General features: G+C 53.2%; 1 protein-coding gene across 2 annotated transcripts in view; it reads left to right on the top strand.

Annotated features, from left to right (window-relative positions):
- Positions 1–19451, top strand: part of ATP2A3 (ATPase sarcoplasmic/endoplasmic reticulum Ca2+ transporting 3) — a 50297-nt gene that overhangs the window by 20825 nt on the left and 10021 nt on the right. For both annotated transcript variants that reach the window (XM_065853114.2, XM_065853116.2), the window contains exons 6-19: positions 1591–1671; positions 2685–2770; positions 3296–3760; positions 9432–9520; positions 12168–12270; positions 12502–12633; positions 13708–13833; positions 14892–15110; positions 15571–15906; positions 15999–16219; positions 17151–17353; positions 17465–17550; positions 18184–18317; positions 18765–18882. In XM_065853114.2, the coding sequence (XP_065709186.1) occupies positions 1591–1671; positions 2685–2770; positions 3296–3760; positions 9432–9520; positions 12168–12270; positions 12502–12633; positions 13708–13833; positions 14892–15110; positions 15571–15906; positions 15999–16219; positions 17151–17353; positions 17465–17550; positions 18184–18317; positions 18765–18882 (2399 nt within the window). The remainder of the gene's footprint in view (positions 1–1590; positions 1672–2684; positions 2771–3295; positions 3761–9431; positions 9521–12167; positions 12271–12501; positions 12634–13707; positions 13834–14891; positions 15111–15570; positions 15907–15998; positions 16220–17150; positions 17354–17464; positions 17551–18183; positions 18318–18764; positions 18883–19451) is intronic.

Here is a 19451-nt window from a genome sequence, read left to right on the forward strand (position 1 = left end):
CTTTCAGCACGGGGCAGACTTGCAGTGCTGGGGTGATTGGCGTGTGTTTAATATCTGGCTAAGGGCAGCTGCCGGGTCCGTACGTCTGCCCTGCACCGTGCGAATCTCTGGAGGTGCCATCATGTGTCTGCCCTTGGGCCGATGCCACCCACGTGGCACCGGGGCTCGGTGCTGTCTCCAGATGCTGGCACCATATTTTTCCTCTGCAGGTTGAGCTGATGTTTGCAAACCCTCCTCACCTTTCACAGGGCGAGAAGAGTTGCTCTTTGCTCCTTTCCAGGTGCTCTGTCTCCCTCGAGCAGCTGCAAAGTCCGAGGAAAACATTTGAGAGGGTTTGGTACCCCCCAACTCAGCCCCACAAAAGCGGGTGTGATGGGGAGTGGAGCAGCTCTGGCCGGCCGGCAGATGTTGCATCCCGCATCCAAGAACATCTGCAGCTGGAATAAACGGCCGGGCGGTGGAGCGGTGCCAGTCCCCCGTCCTGCTGTGTTCGGGGGGGGTTTACGAGCCCCAGGAGGAAGCGTTCGTTAAAGTCTGGAATTGGAGACGATGGTTAACGGCCAAGCCGGCCGTGTTGTGTAACGTGATGTGCGGTGCTGGGAGCCAGGGCTCACTCTGCCTCAGTGTTTCCGAAGCGCCGGCGCGCGGTTGCGTCCAGGCGATAAGGGAGCAGGAGGAAGAGCCGCTCCTTGCCAAGGAGCTGGGAGGAGGAAATCCAGCAGGAAAAACAGCTTTAAACGGGGTTTTTAAGGACGTGCATACGCCTCGGTGGGCAGCAGCCCATGGCTGTCAGTCAGCAGGGCTGCTTTCACCCATAACCATTGCGCTGTTGCAGAAGACCCATGGATGGCTGTTTGTCTCAGCCATGAAAGGTCTTTCAGTGTCAACAGTGTCCAGTCAGCCCGTGGAAGAGGGTGGAGGATGTTTGGCACAGCACGAGTAACCCCTCCACCTCTGTGCTGCTGCCCGCTCTCTGGGCTGGCTGCTTTTGTGCAAGATAATTCCCTAAAATTAGAAATTTTTCAAGGTCCCATCACTGGACTGCCCAATTGCAGCTGACAGTGCCTCTTCCCAGCTTTCTTTTTTTGCCATTTAGATTTTACAAAACAAGTTTTAAATGCAGTAAGAAGGTGTCCCAGGGCAGGACCCCAGTTTACCACGGGCTGTACCCCTCGTAGCAGCTGGCTGGGTGCTGCCGTGCGCCTGTGCCATAGAATCACAGAATCATTTCAGTAGAAGAGACCGCAGGATCATCAAGTCCAACCATAACCTAACCTAACTCTAGCAATAAACTATGTTCTTAAGAATCTCGTCTAAACACCTTTTAAACACCTCCAGGGATGGTGACTCCACCACTGCCCTGAACAGCATGCAGGGACACAGTGATTCACAGAGCTCAGCAAAAGCCAGGCCCTGCCCCGGAGACAGGAGAAATAGCAAATGAAGGGGGACAGCAGGAACTGATGTGCAAAGTGATGGCCTCAAGCCTTTGGGCTTTGCTGGCGACTTTGGGGTTTGTCGCCCCCCTGCCTTGGGTGGGGGGTGCTGCTGGTCACACCTGACTGAGCTGCTCTGCTCTTGTCCTTGTAGTTGGTGACAAGGTGCCGGCGGACATCCGGATCATCGAAATCCGGTCCACAACCCTGCGGGTTGACCAGTCCATCCTCACAGGTGCGTGCAGGTGCGGTGGGGCAGAGGTGGTTACTGAAGGCAGAGCTTTCCCTCTGCCATTCACCTCGAAACAAATTTTGGGGCTGACACTGGGCTAAGCGCTTTGCTGGGGTGGGAAATGGGTGGGAGAATGAGACTGAGGCACTGGGGAGGTCCTAGCATCACCTAAAAGTCATGATATAGGCAAGATGGATGTGCCTGGTGTTTGGGCATCCCTCTTGTAAAACACAAACTGTCCCGTGCGACACAGGGGGTTTCACACAAGGGGCCACTCGGTCCCTTCCCACGCTCCCGTCATGCAGCTGTTGCCTGATTATCGCTGGTGCGCGAGGCACCACAACTTCAGGGAGAGGTGACAATGATTGGGGCTTTTTTTTGAAAGCACTGGAAAAGCCGTTAAAGCTGTCAATCTATGATATTTCAGAAATTCTCTCTCTGCTAATGGGGAAGGCTGGTGAATGATCAGATGACAAAAAAGTCTTCCAGTGTTTCATCTCTCTTGTGTGATTTTTGTAAGGCGTTGAGTTAGGAGATGGCAGCAGGGAAGGAAAAGCAATCAGAGTAAAAAAATGTTAAAAACATAGGGAGAGAAGCCATCTCCTTCCAAAGTGGCTTTGCATTAACTTAGTTCTCCAAGGGTAAAAGGAGATGCAACAAAAGGGCAAATCTGCAAAGACCAACATATACACCTCCAGCAGAAGGGCTTTGGGCACCTTTCCTGTTGTGCTGCCCTACAAACCCCATCTGACTGTGCAAACCAGTGGCTCCCTGGCACAGGGGTTTGGTCCCATCCCATATGTCTATGGGAGTTCATGGCCGCCTGTGATCCGCACAGATTGCTTTTCTGCAGCCCTCATCTTCAGAGCATCTTCGCCCAGCTCTGACATCCTTGTGATGTGTTTTGATGGTTTGGTGGCAATGTGTTGCTTCAAAAAGCTGCAGGGTTGTGATGCAGGCTTGTGACAGTGGAGAGGAAACATGGGTGGTTCATCTCCCCCCTCTTGTCTCGGCAGGGGAGTCCGTGTCGGTGATCAAACATGCTGACCCCATCCCTGACCCCCGGGCTGTCAACCAGGACAAGAAGAACATGCTTTTCTCTGTAAGTCCCTTACGCCTGTCCCCACCTCTCCTCTGGTTTTGCAAAGTACCACCAAGTGAAGGGGTCAATGGACACAAAAGCTCTCTGAGCAGTGAAAGAGAGTATGAGAAAGACCTGAATCCGTAAAAAGAGCCCCAAGTCCATAAAAATGAAGACCTGCTTCCAGGGGATTTTGTTTGGGCTTTGGCACATGATGCCCTTAAATACCTTGGGCGATCTCAGTGAGTTTTCCATCATGTCGGATGGTTTACAGACAGGGAGATGGTTTGTGACTGAGCCTGGAGTTTGGGTTCCCTCGTTGCTCATGCTTCTTTTGGACAGAAGCCAAGTCCTTGAGGGCTGAGAAAGCTCTCAGGAGGGGTCTCTTGCTTCTTCAGGGTGGGTTTATATAAAATCCCAGGATGTGTCATTTTCCCCTTAACCAAGATCTCGCGTTCTGTTTTCACAACAAACAACCCATTTCCCTGCTCTGGCCAAGAGGTTTCATGCCCACACACCCACTTTGGCCCTTTTCTTCCCTTCCAGGGCACCAACATCGCAGCCGGGAAGGCTGTAGGGGTCGTCATTGCAACAGGGGTCTACACCGAGATCGGGAAGATCCGAAACCAGATGGTGGAGACTGAGCCTGAGAAGACCCCCTTGCAGCAGAAGCTGGACGAGTTCAGCCAGCAGCTCTCCAAAGTCATCTTCCTGGTGTGCATTGCTGTCTGGGTCATCAACGTCAGCCACTTCAGCGACCCCGTCCATGGGGGCTCCTGGTTTCGGGGGGCCATCTACTATTTCAAGATTTCGGTAGCGCTGGCGGTGGCCGCCATTCCCGAGGGCCTCCCGGCCGTCATCACCACCTGCCTGGCGCTCGGCACACGCCGCATGGCCAAGAAGAACGCCATCGTCCGAAGCCTGCCCTCGGTGGAGACCCTGGGCTGCACCTCCGTCATCTGCTCCGACAAGACCGGCACCCTCACCACCAACCAGATGTCTGTATGCCGGGTGAGTGCCAGGGGTGTTTTGTATCTTGGGGTGTTGGGGGGATGCTCTGTAACCCTCTAAGCACCCTCTACCTCTCCATCCCCATCCTGGGTTGATGGGCTTTGCTGTCTTCACCACAGTTGTTGCACATTAGGAATTTGAAGCTGAGCATGGAAGATGGTTTGTTGGAAGCTCTGAGCTTCCTCTCTGCCTGACTCCGTAAAGTTTGTGGCTTTTCTTGGCATGGTTGTAATTAGAAAACTCACTTTAATGAGCAAACCAGTTTGGAGGTGCTGGGGTGCAAATTTATTTCAGGGCTCCCTCTCCAGAGAGCGTTTCTTCCTGCTGGGATGTGGCAGAGACAGAGCTCCCGGAGACACCAGTGCAATAGCCTCCTCTGCTCTCTTGCCCATTTCCCCCTTGTTTTTAACCAAACCAGCGAGAAGTCCTGGACAATCCAAAATTACAAAGTCTGCACCTGTGAGGCCAAAGCTTGGAGGGTAGGTGCAACATGTGGTTCCAGCTGTTTGTGACGAGCTCATGCAGAAATCCACAGGTTAAGAGAAAATGCCTGTGACCTGATGAAATGGTGCTTGGTTGCCTGTCCTCACATGGCAGAAGCTCTGTCGTTCACAGTTATGTGCTGCTGGACTCGGACCGAAAAGCTCTTCTGATGGAGAGAACCCTGCGGTGGTTTGGTAAAGAGTTTAAAGGCTCCAGGTCCACCATAGAACTTTACTTGCCTGGCCGTGTGGGGAGGTGACTTGATAGGAAAGCCTGGACCATCCGAGCACTTCTCAGTCTCCCCATTAATCCTCAAGTCTCAGGAAAGCTTTTTTTTATTTTTTTTCATGGCTTTGGCGCATCGGTTTTATAGGAGAACCTTGGAAAATGTGTTGCTGTGGGGAAAAATGGACCTGGCCGCTGTCCCTCCTCTCTGACACTCGGGTAGTGTGGTGGGAAGCCGTGGCTGCGCTACAAACTGGCCTCGGGCTTTGGCCACTGGTTTGCTCAGCACAAGCTATAGATGATGGGAAACATCTGATATTTTTGCCCTGTAAATGGTTTAAAATGAGGCATCACTGAAATGAGACTGACCAAGCTGCCAACGTCTCGCACGGGGAGGTTCCCACCAGCCCGTTTTCTGCCCCAGTGATGCAGGGAAGCAAAGGGCCACCCCAGCATTTGGGGTCTTTTTAGCTCTGCAGAAGGAGAGGTGGGATGTGACTGTGCCTTCCCCAAACCAGTTCCTACTGGAGGATCTGCTCCTTGAACTTGGGCAGAAGTGCCTTTGTCTCCCACGGGTGGCACGGTCAAAAGAGGCAGGATTAGTGATGCTGAGACAGAGGGAGCAGGAGGGGACAGAGTGGGGCAGTGACACAAAAAAGGGGTTTTGCATCAGTCATCATTTGCAGAATGAACTCAATGACTTTGCAAAAAATAAAAAATCAGGGAATTCAGAATTCAGTGTATCCTTCACCCATCTCCCCACAACCCCTTTCCGATACCTGTGTTATTCACTTGGCTGAATCCTGACTCTCAGGGCACAATACTGAGGGCTGGGCTGGCCCCAGGACACACGGACAGGGCTGTTAATGTTTAACGGACAGGGATTCCCACATTGACGCAGGCAGGATGGAGGTTGCCGGCAGCTCTGCTGAGTGGCGGGTGGGTAAATATTTGCCCTGGGTGGCGTGTCCTGGATGTGTCTCCTGCATTGAGTGGCTGGCTCAGCCGTGGGGGAAGAAAAAGCCGAGAAAGCCTATCAATAACCTGGAAAAATGTGCTAATCCAGTGCGATTTAATTAATTCACACATTTAATTTGGGTGAGTGCAGCTGCTGGGCCACAGGGCACGCGGTGCTTGCCCTTGATGTCTTGCTGCCAGCGTCGGGTCTGTAGAGCTGTGAAGTCACTCTTGAAAGGCTTCGAGTCTGGTTTAAACCCTTGGCTCGTTTTAAGGGCTGCGCCACCAGCTCCAGGTCCCACTTGGTGCTTAGGTCTCGTGGCCGCAGTGCTGTCAGAGATGCAGGATGCATATGGATGCCGTACGGTCAGCACAGGCAAAGCAATGTCCCCAAATACATTAAACGCTCGCCGAAGGGCTTTGTGCTGAGGGTCTTGTTCATCTGGGGTAGCCAAGACTTTGGTTCTTTTGCTCTGACCTTGAGTCCATCAGAGGCTGCTGCTCTGCAGGAACGCAGAAAAGCCATAAACTCGCTCAGTAAATCAGATTAAACCTGTGATTTGCGTCAACTTGCAGTCTCTGAGACCACCATCTCGTGGAGCAACCAGGGACCACCTCCTCCCAAACCATTAAATAACTGTCTGGCAGGGAGAGAAGGAGACAGAGAGGCGTTGCAGCTCTGCCCTTGCACTTTTAAATCAGTCTCCTAAAAGTTGCAGCACCCTTTTATGTACCCTAATTAATTTTCTGGGAGCACAAGGTTGGTGTTTTTAAGTCAGGACCCAAAGCAGAGATGCGAGCAGGGCTGTGCTGGTGTGTAGGGCAGAGCAGGATGGGGCTGGAGGGGGAGATGCTGCTACCCTGTGTCCAGGCGAGGGAGGTGGCCGGTGACATTTGACTGTCTCTGAAATGACTAATGGTTTGCGGAACAAGAGCAGAAAGAGGTTTATTTTCAATAAACCTTGCAGCAGAACCTGGGTGTGCAGACTCCCATCGCCTATGCGGCCACCCAGGAGCTGTGCAGGCACTCTTTGCTCTTTAATCTCCAGGACATTATGCCTTGATTTGGTGGTTTTGTCTATCTAAATCAGTCAGTAATTAATGGGAGACCTTGCTGGGGGTTTCCCAGGTGCAGTTGTCAGTGGGTCCCTGTCAGCCAGGGTTGCTTCCAGCACAGCAGGAAAATGATGCTGATCCCTGGGCTGGTTGATGATTACAGCTTCTTACTATTCTAGGCAGTGATCATGTCTTGTCTGCTTTTTGATAAGTAATTCTTTTAAAGATACTGCAGAAAATATAGAAATGTGGAGCCATATCCTTCGCATCTGTCTTCCCCGAGAGCCTGCAGCCAGATGCCACGTGCTGCTCTGGGGATGGTGCAACCGTGGGTGCCCTTTGCTTTCCAAAAATACATCTGGCAACATCTGGCTGTGTGACACAGCACCGGGGACGTGTGAGATCTGCGGGGCAGGAGGAGCGGGGTGCGCTCGTCGTAAGCACGTAACAATGATTTCCATTCTGTCTCGCCGTTGCATTAAAACCCTGAATTGCTGGTGTTGCTTCAGAAGGCTCAGGGATGCAGGCTGGGTTCCCCTGGCTGGGTGCTGGAGCTGGGGTTCTCAGTGGTGCTGCAAGAGGTTGGGCAGCCCCTGTGCCAGCATCTCCCCAAACTGCCCAGCTGAGCTGCAGTGCACGGCTTTGCCACCTCCTTCTATTGCTCCTGTTATTAGTTATCTTATTTTTGCGATGTGGAACCTTACCTATACTCTTCACAGATTAAGACACAGCTATTTCCTCTGGCCTGTTTCCACTGCCTGCAAACCTGTCCCCTTTTCAGCCTGGCGATCTGCTGAAACACTGCACCAAAAACCTGCAGACACCTTTGCCTTCGCCCGGCCACCCCCTCGCTCAGCCGGTCACGCAAGCCGGGAGCAGGCAGGAAATTTGATATAACGTCTGGTTGCTGTGGGTTACGCAGCACCTTTTTAAATAGGCATGGAAAAATAAAGGGCCTGGAATGATTTTTGATTTTTTCTTTTGCTTTTTTCATAAGAAAGTTGCTATTGTGAAAGTAGCAATTGTTTTGTAGCCATGAGCGTTTGAAAACAAACTGGCCTGTATCAGGCAGAACCACCAGTGGCTCTGGCGGCTGGGGTGGATGCTTTCTAATCCAGTTGGCATTTATGAGTGCAGGAGTCTATTTTCTGAAGAGATCAGGAGATTTTGGTGGTGTTGGACACATCAAAAAGAAAGGAAGGATGCTCACCCTTCAAAGGTCCTTTTTGGTGTTGCAGAAGCCTTCGCTTTGGGAAATTTCAGCCACGCTTCGTCCCATTCCTGGAGTCCATCATCCCGGGGGAATTCAGCTACCAAAGATGATGTGATGTGTTTTGGCTCTTTTTATTGAGCTCTTTCATACACCAGTGTTTGCAGCTCCTGCCAGTGGAGCTCGGTGCCTCAGCAGAGGCCCTGGGATGTCCTGAGTCTCTTCTGCAACCCTTTGGTTTGTGGTTTTCTCTGAAACCCTTCAGGGATGCTGAGGAACCCTGAGGATGGGCTCTGGGAAAGGACCTGAGGGCAATACCCCAGCAAATGGGGTGTCTGCAAATAACTGAGGGGCTATGGGGAGATTACTTTGGGCTCAGAAGTATTTACATAGGAGACATATGCTTTGAACCTTGTGCTTTGATTTGCCCAAACCTGTAAAATACAGAGGTGAGAAAACCCACCAAGGCATCCCAGTGCTAAACCTGCTGTAAATGTGCTTCCCCAAGCTTGACCTTTTTTCCTTGTTTTTGCCCTAAGCTTGCACCTGGGGATGTCGGGTTGCATGGGCAGGTCTCACACCCCCCAGCCAACATGGCTACATTGGTGGGGTATCCTTAAATTATTAACAATAATTAATAACAATAGTAAATTAACCTCTGCTAGTTGCCGGAGGAAGCGTTGGAGGGGAGTTAAGTGGATGGTAGCCAGAACCGTTGCATCTCTGGTGCTGAGCGATGCCTCCCGATTTCTCCCAGGGAACATCTCAGATGAACAGAGGAAAATAAAAAGGGAAAATAAATTATTTGAGACAGGGTGGAAAGTGACAATTGTCCCTGCACCCACTTGCTGGAGCTGTTGAGCCAGTCTGTAGGGCTGAGGGCATCACTTTCCTGCAGCTGTCATCCCTCCTGGCTGCTCCCAGCAGGCAACTGAAGCCAGGGAAACGCATTCGTCAAACAAATTTTATTTATTATGTTACTTTTTGGCTTCAGCATGAGTCATAAATAATGATTAAGCAGGAAGGAGCATCACCGAGCTGTCACCCCAGCTGGGGTCGGGTCCTGCTCTTGCTGCTGCTGGAGGTCTCCCAAAGGGTGGGCTGTGCAGGACTGGGAGAGCTTGGGGAGAAGGGGGATTTTTACTGCATTTTTTGTTTTCTTTTGTTGCTCTCAGTACAGCAGCAAGAGAGAAACTGGAAGGAGTTTGAAAGGCAAAAATCACTAAAAATAGAGTGTGTGGGACTTTTACAGCTCCCTGGGGCTGGTCAGCCACGTTGCCAGTGCCCAGAGTCGAGCTGCAATCCCAATAAGGTGCAGGAGAGCTGGTGGCTGAGAGCTGGCTGGAAAAGGGTGACAGGGACAGCCCCTTCCCAAGGCTCCTGGCTGGTCGGATCCTGCCCTGCTGGGGCTTTCCAGGGCAGCCGGGGCAGGAGTGGAAACCTGGACCTGGCTTCTTCTCTGCTCCAAGAAAAACACAGGCACCTTCTTAGGAACTGGCTCAGCATCGCTCTTCTCCAATGGAAAAAAAGAGCTGGAGGAGACAAACATGAAAAAGGCTGTGGAGAGCTGGAAGGATTTGGGGACAGCCAGGAGTGATGGGTGACCAGGGAGAGGGCTGAGCCTGGTGCCAGTGGGGCCATTGCTGGGATGGTACCAGCTGGTGGGTCTGCAGGCTGGGCACGTGGGCTGTACCAAAAAATCGCTGCCTAAAGCTCTGTTCCCATCTTTCTCCCTTGCAGATGTTCATTATGGAGAAGGTGGAGGGTGCCCAGTGCAGCCTGCACGAGTTCAGCATCACCGGCTCCACCTATGCCCCCGAGGGACAGATGTGAGTGCGGGTCCCCTCTGCTTGGTGGGTGACACAGGGTGGCCCAGGGCCAGCAGTGCAGTCAGGGGAGGTGGGAGGGTCGAGCTTATAGCCACAGCTGGGGGACCCCAGGCTCACCCCACCTGTGTTCTGCACGTGGGTTTGCAACCACGCTGAACCCTGCCTATGAAGATACCTGCTGGATGCTGGGTTTTGGTCGTGCTGGGCTTACAAGCATTGGGTGGCTGCTCTTTGATTTTGGTGGGAGCTGGGGCAAATCGTTTCACTGTCCCTTATTGCCAGCTGCTGCCCAATATGATGTGGGGGGCCTGTGCCCTGGCTCTGCCTGCCCCACTCCCACTGCTTAGCAAGGGGGCTCCTGCACACTCAGCTCTTCCTTCCTTAGCAATCCTGATAAAATAAACCCGCTTTTAAACCGGAGAAGGCAGCAAATGTGAGAACAGCAAGGAATGAGGCTTTCCACAATACATGCTCATTCTCCAAATTTCTGAAGCCTGCACATTTTTCGGTATCGGCCGGTGACCATCACCCTGACCCAGGCAGGATCTGGGGCCGGAAGCTCATCCCACAGCCACATTGCTGGTGATGTGCAGAGGGACTTGCAAACCCCGGCAGCAGAGCGGTACCCAAGCCCCATGTCCTCGGCAGGGATGGCCAAAATAGCTGCTGTGCCTGGGGCACGATCCCACCGGTGTCAGGATGTGTTTTGGGGGGAGACGTGGCCTTTGCTGAGCTCAGGCAAGGGCAGGGAGTGGAAACCAGGGGCTTATCTCTGCTGCATTATTACACATGGGGGTTTTCTGCTGTTGCATTTGTTTATTCCCCCTCCTTCAAAGCGGGGTGATGCTCCCCAGCATGGGGAGGGGCTGGGAAGGAGACACAAAGCTCAGCTGGTGGCTGGAACATCTCCGCTCCCCTTCACTTTGCTGTGCAATCCCGTGCACATTCTTCACCATGGTCCCTTGTGCTCATCTGTGGAGTGACTATAATTCATCGCAACCTCAGACTTAAATTCATGAATATTTATAGAGCAAATTTGATCCCTGGCTAGGAACGTCCATTAAAAAGTGAGCCAGCTCATCAGCTGGTATCAATCAGTGTGATTCAATTAAATGAGGAAGACTGAGGTGCTGAACTCATGTCTGTAACCTCTGAAGCTGCAATGTCGCCTCTTGTTCGGGGCCTGCCTGCCACGAGGCTCTGTGTTGGTCTGTGGCAATTTGTGTTGCTTTTGAGTTTTGCTTCAGCCCTGTGCTTGCCTTTGTGCATCAAGGAGGATGAGAAGGCTTGTTTAGGTGTCACGGAGAGAAACCCACAGTTCCCCTGTGGCTGGTGGAACTGAAATGCTTGTTTTGCTTTAGCCTGGCCTTGGCATGGGGACTATTACATGCTTGACCTTGGGTTTGCTTGCATCCCTGTGCAGCATCCAGCCAGCAGTACCTTTGCTTTTCCCAGCACATGGGTCTCGCCCTGCTCTGTGCAGGGTCAGGCGACGATGAGGACATATCCCCTTATCCCATCTCAGAAGTATCCAGGGGATCACATGCCGCAAAAGCCACCTCTGGTATTTCCACCTTCCCAAACATCAAAACCCAGCCCAGAGTCCCACAGGCTTCCCCCTCCAACTCTGGGCTGGGCAGGAGGCAGTGGCTGTCCCCTGCCCGCTGTCCCCTGCCCGCTGTCCCCTGCCCGCTGTCCCCTGCCCGCTGTCCCCTGCCCGCTGTCCCGTGCTCAGCCCAGAGCGGCTTCTTGTCCCTCAGCAAACAGATTTTTCAAATTTTCTTGGCCGCTCCCTGTTTTCCGCTCCTGAGCTGTAACAAGGGCTCCAAAATGTTCTTTCCATTGGGAACCAGCAGTGGAATAAACTGATCCTAATAAATGCCTGACAAATTATTTTTCCAGCGAGCAGATGACCGGCTGGGTTTATACAGCTCTAACCTGCAGTTACCTCTCCTGGAGTTGGGGTAATTTCTTATTTCCCCTGAAAACCACCACTGCTGTCTTTGCCACGGTGCAAGAAGCAGTGTCCAGCTCCACTGAGGTGTTGAGGGCTGCTCCTTCCCAACGTTTGTGCTCCTTTATGTAGTGAAAAGCTGCTGTTTAGGAAGAAAAGGCCACAGTTCACTGCTTGCTTAGGAACAGCCACAGCAATGCAGTTGTTAAATTCGACTGACACTCTCAAATGATCCCTTGGGTGCCCTTTGGCTCTCTGGAGCGTGAAGCAACATCACAGGGAAGAGAAGGGACTTGTTACTGGTTCTGTAGCTCCTCTGGATCCCCAGCAACTGGAAACCCTTGATGGAGTGAACATTAACTGGCATTTCTTTGTCCCTTTTCTCGTCCACGCTCTTCAACATCCACCTTTCGACAGCCCCTGCTTTCAGGTCCAATGCTCTTTTGAGCTTCTCTACAGCCCCCTTTATTCTGGGGCACATCCAGAGTTTATTTGCCTCCTGGGATATTTTATTTGCAACTAGTCCTGCCCCATTTGGTAAAGCACAAAATACAAACCCAAGCTTTTATTGCCAAGCCCAGGGCTTTAACCAGGCTCTTTCTCCCTCTTTTCAGAAACTTTTACAAGGGATATATAGGAGAAGCTAAGTATTATTTGAAGGTGTAAGGCTCTGGGGGTTGTTTTCTCCCGCAGCCTGAAGGACGAGCAGCCGGTGCGGTGCGGGCAGTACGACGGGCTGGTGGAGCTGGCGACCATCTGCGCCCTCTGCAACGACTCCTCGCTGGACTACAACGAGGTGCGGGGAGCCCCGGGGTGGTGGGGGCACTGGCGATGCTTTTCCCTTTGCTGTGGACCCCTTTGCAGCAGAGGCTTGTCTCTTGGGATCCCCTGCCCTGGCTTCAACCCATCCTGGAGCATCCTCTGGGAGCCCTGGGATGGTGCCATGGGCAACAGCATCCTTGGCTGGAGCAGCGGGTAGGGATGTGCTCTAAAACTTAAGCTGCTTTTTTTTTTTCCTGCCCTGTAGTCCAAAAAAGTCTATGAGAAGGTGGGAGAAGCCACTGAAACAGCCCTGACGTGCCTCGTGGAGAAGATGAACGTCTTCGACACCGACACCAGCAAACTGTCCAAGGTGGAGCGAGCCAATGCCTGCAATTCGGTGAGTGGGGGGAGGCCCCTACAAGCTCAGGGGACGGGAGGGAGGGAAAGGCTTTGGGACAGCTGCTATTTGAGCAATAACCACTTGCGATGAGCTAAGGGACCCGTCTGCCACAAGGATGCAATTTCCTGGCATGCAGGGGGCTGAGCTGTTTTCGGAGCAGATCGTGCAATGGCCCTGGGGGGGCTGATGCCACAGGGACTAAACTGGGTCTGTGTGATGCTTTGGAGCGGGTGATGCCCGAGGCTCAAAGCCTTCTCAGTCATTGCCAGAGCTCTAGCTCCAGATGAGAAGGTTTGGATTTTTGTTGCTCTGCAGCAAATCTTTAGGTGCCTGGTTTGCCCTGAGCAGCCGTACCCCATAGTGCGACCCAAACCCCACTCCCCAGAGCCATGCCTGCCTGATCAAGGCTTGCTCATTGGAAATATCTGTTTTTAGTGTGAAAATATCCCGTGCTGGCTATTCCCCCTCCAACTTTGCCTCCCAGTGTCTCACCCCTCACCAGGAGGGGTAAAAATACACTTTATTTCATGTCTAGGTTTACTCAGCTTTGGTATCATGCTATTAGATCTTTTAATGTCTTTCCTTGTTCGAAGGAAGGGCTCTCTGTTCCAGCATTTCTTCCTCAGATAGGTCTGAGTGAGTCGTAATAGATAAGGGAGATGGAATTTCTCACCCACCCATCAGTCTGACAGCTGCTCTGTTGCCCGTGCCCACTGGTAGTGATGGTAGAGCCTGGTTTGTGGTGGGGTTTTGGGGAGTGTTGCGGTGCAGGAGCCCGTCTGTGGGCACAGCACATGGGCTGGTGTGTGCTATGGGCTCGGGCAGCAATGGTGTATTGAGGGGTTCAAATTCTCCTGAAAAATTGCAGAGGGAAAGCTTCTTTTGCTTTTTGCACTGTACCATCCCTCCTGGCTCCTGTGTTTGCCTTTCTCCTCCCATCACTGGTGCTGTGCTGGCTTGGCAGGGCCGCTAAGCAAGGTGGAGAACACCAGGTGCTGTGCCCCCAGCATGTCCCAGGTCAGCCTTGTGCTGTACACAGCACGTCCCAGCTCAGCCTCTTTGTCCCCACAGGTGATCAAGCAGCTGATGAGGAAGGAGTGCACCCTGGAGTTCTCCCGTGACCGCAAGTCCATGTCAGTGTACTGCACGCCCACGGGACCCAGCCAGAATTCCACTGGCAGCAAAATGTTCGTCAAGGTAGGGGAGAAGTTCCTCAGCACCCTGCGGGATCCCTGTGCTCACCCTGGCAGGATCTGGCCCTTCCTGCAGCGGGCAGTGATGCTTTGCGGTTTGTCTCTCTGTCTGGGGGTCCAGGAGCAGCAGGTAGACTGGTGTGGTCAGGGAGGAGGTGAGTCTTTGCAGGATTGATAGAAGAAAAGGAGGTAAAATGATTTAGAGTGATGAAAAGGTGCTGAGTTTGCTGGTGCTGGGGCCAGAGGGAGCAACCCCTATGCAAAACTTGGGCACTTGTCTTTATTAAAGGCTTGGACCCTCCAGGCACCAGTAATGCCTAAAGGGGGATGCCCAGCTTTCCACTGTAACCAGAAATAAAATAGTGTTTTAAAGGGCATTTTCTTCCCAAGAAAAAAGATGCGGCACGAATTTCCCCCCGCTGACTTCGAGAAAATTCATATATTGTTGTTCCCACTGGGAGATCTTCTGGGTGGGTGAACTCTGTCCTCCCGGTCGGGTCAGGACCATCTGTAGCCCGGCAGTCCTGGGTGAGCCCTTTGAAGGGGAGCAATAGAGAGTTTACAAGTTTTATATTAAAAAACAATGTCAGGGGTCCTTTGTAAGGTCAGAAGGGACAGGGTGAGATGCCGTGATGCTGAAGTACGTTTTCCTGAACCATGAAGGCATCATGAGCATCCACTGAGCATTCCACATTTTTTCAGGGGAGACTCACAGCCCGAATCCCCTCTGGGTCTGAGAGGGGATCTGTGATGTGGGAGAATCCCAGGCAGAGGTGTGGGTTTTGCAGGAGTCAGATACCCTGCAGAGCAGATCTTGCTGCCTGGTGACCTGATGCCGGTTCATCCTTCCCGGCCTTGGTCCCCGTGCGCTCGGTCGGAGGCTGCCATCTAGTGCGCTGAGTCCCTGTGCCGGGATGTATGTGCTCGAGTTTTGGGGAGATTTCCTTCTCCTTTGCCCAAACTTGGTGCCTTCCCTCCCTCTGGCACTTCCTTCAGTGCTGGCAAGAGATGCTCATCCTCCAGGTTCACTCCAGCCCCTAAAGCGCCCCCGCTCCTCCCCAGGGCGCCCCGGAAAGCGTGATCGAGCGCTGCACCCACGTCCGCGTGGGCACTGCCAGGGTCCCGCTGACGGCCCCCGTGAGGGAGAAGATCCTGGGCAGGATCCGGGACTGGGGCATGGGCATCGACACGCTGCGCTGCCTGGCCCTGGCCACCCAGGATGCACCCGTGCCCAGGGAGAACATGCAGCTTCACGACTCCACCGCCTTCGCCCACTATGAGGTACGGCACTGGGGGCTTTCTCCAGGTTTCCCAAAGTTTTCCCACCCACTTCCAGCTGCCTCAGCAGTATTTTCTCTCTGGTTTCTCTATGAGCAGCAGGCAGCGACTCAGCGCAGGTCCTCCTCTGCAAACCCTGGTGCAGAGCTGCGTGCAGTGGGGATGGTCCTAAGGGCAACAGCCCCATCCCACTGAGCATCCAACCCTGTTGGGTGACCTCCAAGAGGGGTCCAGGGTCCACCAGGAGGAGGGAAGCAAAGTGGAAAGGAGTGAGGAGCAGCAGAGGGGACAGGAACATCCCATTGCATTGGGGCTACAGGGTGCATCCATGAGGCTGTTGGTAGAAAATCTCCTAAAAGTTTTCTCCCAGGGGAAATCCCCATGCTCAGGGTGGTTTCACAGCGGGGAGGAAAGCGTCTGTATCCTCGAGGGTTAACGTGGGTCTGTGGCTGTCCCCCCACAGAATAACCTGACCTTTGTGGGCTGCGTGGGGATGCTGGACCCTCCCCGCAAGGAGGTCACCTCCTCCATCGAGATGTGCCGCAAGGCCGGCATCCGTGTCATCATGATCACGGGGGACAACAAGGGCACGGCAGTGGCCATCTGCCGCAGGATCGGCATCTTCTCGGAGAGCGAGGACGTGGCTGGCAAAGCCTACACAGGCCGGGAGTTCGACGAGCTGCCCCCCGAGGCGCAGCGGCAGGCGTGCCGGCATGCCCGATGCTTCGCCCGCGTGGAGCCGGCGCACAAGTCCCGCATCGTTGAGTACCTCCAGTCCTTCCATGAGATCACCGCCATGGTGAGTCCCCTGGGGATGCTCCACCATCCCCTGGTCCCCTCCTCTCTGCCCAGCCCAGTCCCTTGCACCCCCTTAATCACACCTTTGTGCAGACGGGTGATGGCGTCAACGATGCCCCAGCCCTGAAGAAAGCTGAGATCGGCATTGCCATGGGGTCAGGCACAGCTGTCGCCAAGTCAGCTGCTGAGATGGTGCTCTCCGATGACAACTTCTCCACCATCGTGTCAGCCGTTGAGGAAGGCAGAGCCATTTACAACAACATGAAGCAGTTCATCCGCTATCTCATCTCCTCCAATGTCGGGGAGGTCGTTTGGTGAGAGCCCCCGACACCAGGCACCACATTGCAGGGAGCAGCAGTGAGGACATGTCCCTTGGGGCAGGTGACCTGCAGTCCTGTCCATGTCACCTGCCCCTGGCAGCATGTGGTCCCCACAATTGTAACCTTGGGCACCAACTGGAGCAGCTATGCCTTGTCTCATTCCCCTGGGGCAGGGGGATTTTCTTTTTGTAGTTTTATAATCGGGCCACCCCCCAGGACCTGTTTTGGTAACATGTTGCCTGTTTAAGCCCATGGCAGCGTCTAAGGCAGGTGCAGATATCTGTGCACAGACTGTTGTCACCAGGTCACACCAATGAACTTTGCATCAGGTCCTGGGCAGCTACCCATCCCTCCCAGTAAATCAGCACCATCCTCAGCAATGTGGGCACAGCCTCCAGGCCAGACATGAGGAAGAAATTGTTGTCCCTGAGGATGGTGAGAGCCTGGCCCAGGTTGGCCAGAGAGGTGGTGGATGAACCATCCCTGGAGACATCCCAGGCCAGGCTGGACGGGGCTCTGAGCAACCTGAGCTGGTGAAGATGTCCCTGCTCGTGGCAGGGGTGGCACTGGGGGAGCTTTGAATGTTCTTCCAACCCAAAATATTCTGTGGTTCTCTGATCACTTGGGCATCCTTTGCCCTTGCATTTCAGCCAGGGAGTTTGTACTGGGATCAGGAACCTGTGTGGCTGTGGGGAGGTCAGTGATTGGGTTTCAACTGTGAAGCAAATTTTAATGGCAACAGGAACAAATTTTAGTGGCAAAAATAAGTCTTGGACTTCAAATTCCTGACTCAGGACTTTGAGTGGACTCAGTTTAGGGTATTTGGATCCAGGGTGCCTCTTCACTCTCCACTTGCACAACACAGACACTTTCTCTGGCTGCACAGAGCTCATCTAATTCGGCATCTCTGGGTTTTTCCCTGCAGTATCTTCCTGACAGCCATCCTGGGCTTGCCCGAGGCCCTCATCCCTGTGCAGCTGCTGTGGGTGAACCTGGTGACGGACGGGCTGCCGGCCACTGCACTGGGCTTCAACCCCCCCGACCTGGACATCATGGACAAGCTGCCCCGGAACCCCAGGGAGCCCCTCATCAGCGGGTGGCTCTTCTTCCGCTACCTGGCCATCGGAGGTGAGCCCTCGTGGGCACCGGTGGGCAGAGGATCAGGATGGACATGGGGTGCCACGGGGCGGGGGGCTCCTTGCCGGGTGCTGGGGGTCAGGGTGTCTCTCTCGGCTGCAGTGTACGTGGGCCTGGCCACGGTGGGCGCAGCGACATGGTGGTTCCTGTACGACGCCGAGGGACCGCAGGTCTCCTTCCATCAGCTGGTGAGTCGGGAGGGGAACAGGTTGAAATGTTGAGCAAATGGATGTGGGGGTGGATTCAGGCACTGGGGTCTTTGCTCTACCTTTCTTCTGTGGTTCATGTAGCGTTCCCAAACTCCTGGTGGAGAGGACAAGAATTTAAAATAAAAGCAGATTCTCTCCCTCAGGCTTTTGTTTCCAGCCTTGCTTCTGCCAGCAACCAGCATGGCAGGGAAAACTTGATCCAAAAAAGCTGGAAGTAGCTCCTGTGCCTGATCCCACATTGAAAGGGATCAGTTTTTATGTTACTGTAGGTCTGAACAAGGTGGTGGGAAAGCAGGTGCCATAGCACTCCAATGTCACATGCAATTAAGATGTATTTTTGATGGAGACGTGTATGCTCAAACACCTTATTAACTGCACATTAAAATCTCTAAGCCACTCTCTAGCCATAACACCAAAGCCCCAGCCACAGCAGAATCTGGGTGACTTTAGACAGCTTTATCAGTTGCTCTGAACTGTGGGATATTTAACAGCATGCCTAAAAATCAAGGTTCACCATGTACCCCCCAACCAGTGGACCTCTTCCTCCTCTTTCCTGCCTTTTCTACACTGCTCCTCTGCCACGTATTTACCAGCAGTTTCCTATGCTGACAGAGGAACTTCATGAGGTGCACCAAAGACAACCCCATCTTTGAAGGAATCGACTGTGAGATCTTCGAGTCCCGATATCCAACCACGATGGCTCTGTCTGTGCTGGTGACAATCGAAATGTGCAACGCTCTGAACAGGTAGGGTGGCCACAAGGTCTCTTTGGATGCTCCACACATGAACCGATTTTGTGTATGGTCTCTTTGAGCATCTGTTGGTGGGCTGAGGGCTTTAGTTTGACTCAGCTCTGGGCAACCTGGGCCAGTGTTTCACCACGCTCGATGTAAAAAAATTCTTCCTCATGTCTGACCTGAAGAAGAAAAAATTTTATAGTGGTGGAGGAAGGGATGGATGTAAATCCGTTAGCAGTTGGCCTTGTTAATGACCGGTCTTAATCCATGCATGGCCGGTTGCATTGAGATGGGTGTCCAGAATTAAATCGTGGCAAAGACTGAAATGAAACCATCTGGAAGAGAAGGGCTATAGCAGACAGCCCTGTAACTTGGAGAAGAGTGGGAACCCTTGGCTTGGGCAGGCGTGGGGAACAGGATGTTGTTGGGGCTAATGTTGTCCCCTCGCTTTCACAGTGTCTCTGAGAACCAGTCGCTGCTGCGGATGCCACCGTGGCTCAACATCTGGCTGCTGGGGGCCATTGTCATGTCCATGGCTCTGCATTTCCTCATCCTCTACGTCAAACCAATGCCGGTGAGTGCCCTGTGCCACTTCCACACGCAGCTCCGGGGGCTCCTCCTGTGGGCAAGGACATCCCTGGCACAGTCTTTGAGTCTTGAAGCTTCTGGAATGGTTGTGTCCAGCATGTGCCCCCAGGACCATATCACGTGACTCAAACCAACATGGGGACCGGGAGACACTCTGTCCCAATAAGCCTTTACTGAAGTCAGAAAGCTGTCCTTATAGGCAACGCTAAGGGGTATGGATGTCTCAGCTCTTTTTGGAGGCATCGTCTCCCTTTGCAGTCCAAGGCTGGTGATGCTTTGGTTGACACTTAAGGGTGCTTAACACCAAGCAGATTGCTGTGCCCAGGAGGTTATATTGTCCTTTGTTCGCTGCTAAACACCTGTGAGCACATACAGTCCTAGCTTGTGCCTCAATTTCTCCATCTGAAGGAGAGATGTAGGACATCAGTTTTAACTGATCTTGGCCAAGAGCCGCCTTGGGATCATGACATACCTTGAAGAAATCCTGTTCTTCGGGCTGTCTGGATCCTCCCTCCTTGTGCCTGGGATGACCCTTTCTCAACCTGTGCCATACAA

The sequence above is a fragment of the Patagioenas fasciata genome, chromosome 19, assembly GCF_037038585.1.
Source record: "Patagioenas fasciata isolate bPatFas1 chromosome 19, bPatFas1.hap1, whole genome shotgun sequence".
NCBI lineage: Eukaryota > Metazoa > Chordata > Aves > Columbiformes > Columbidae > Patagioenas > Patagioenas fasciata.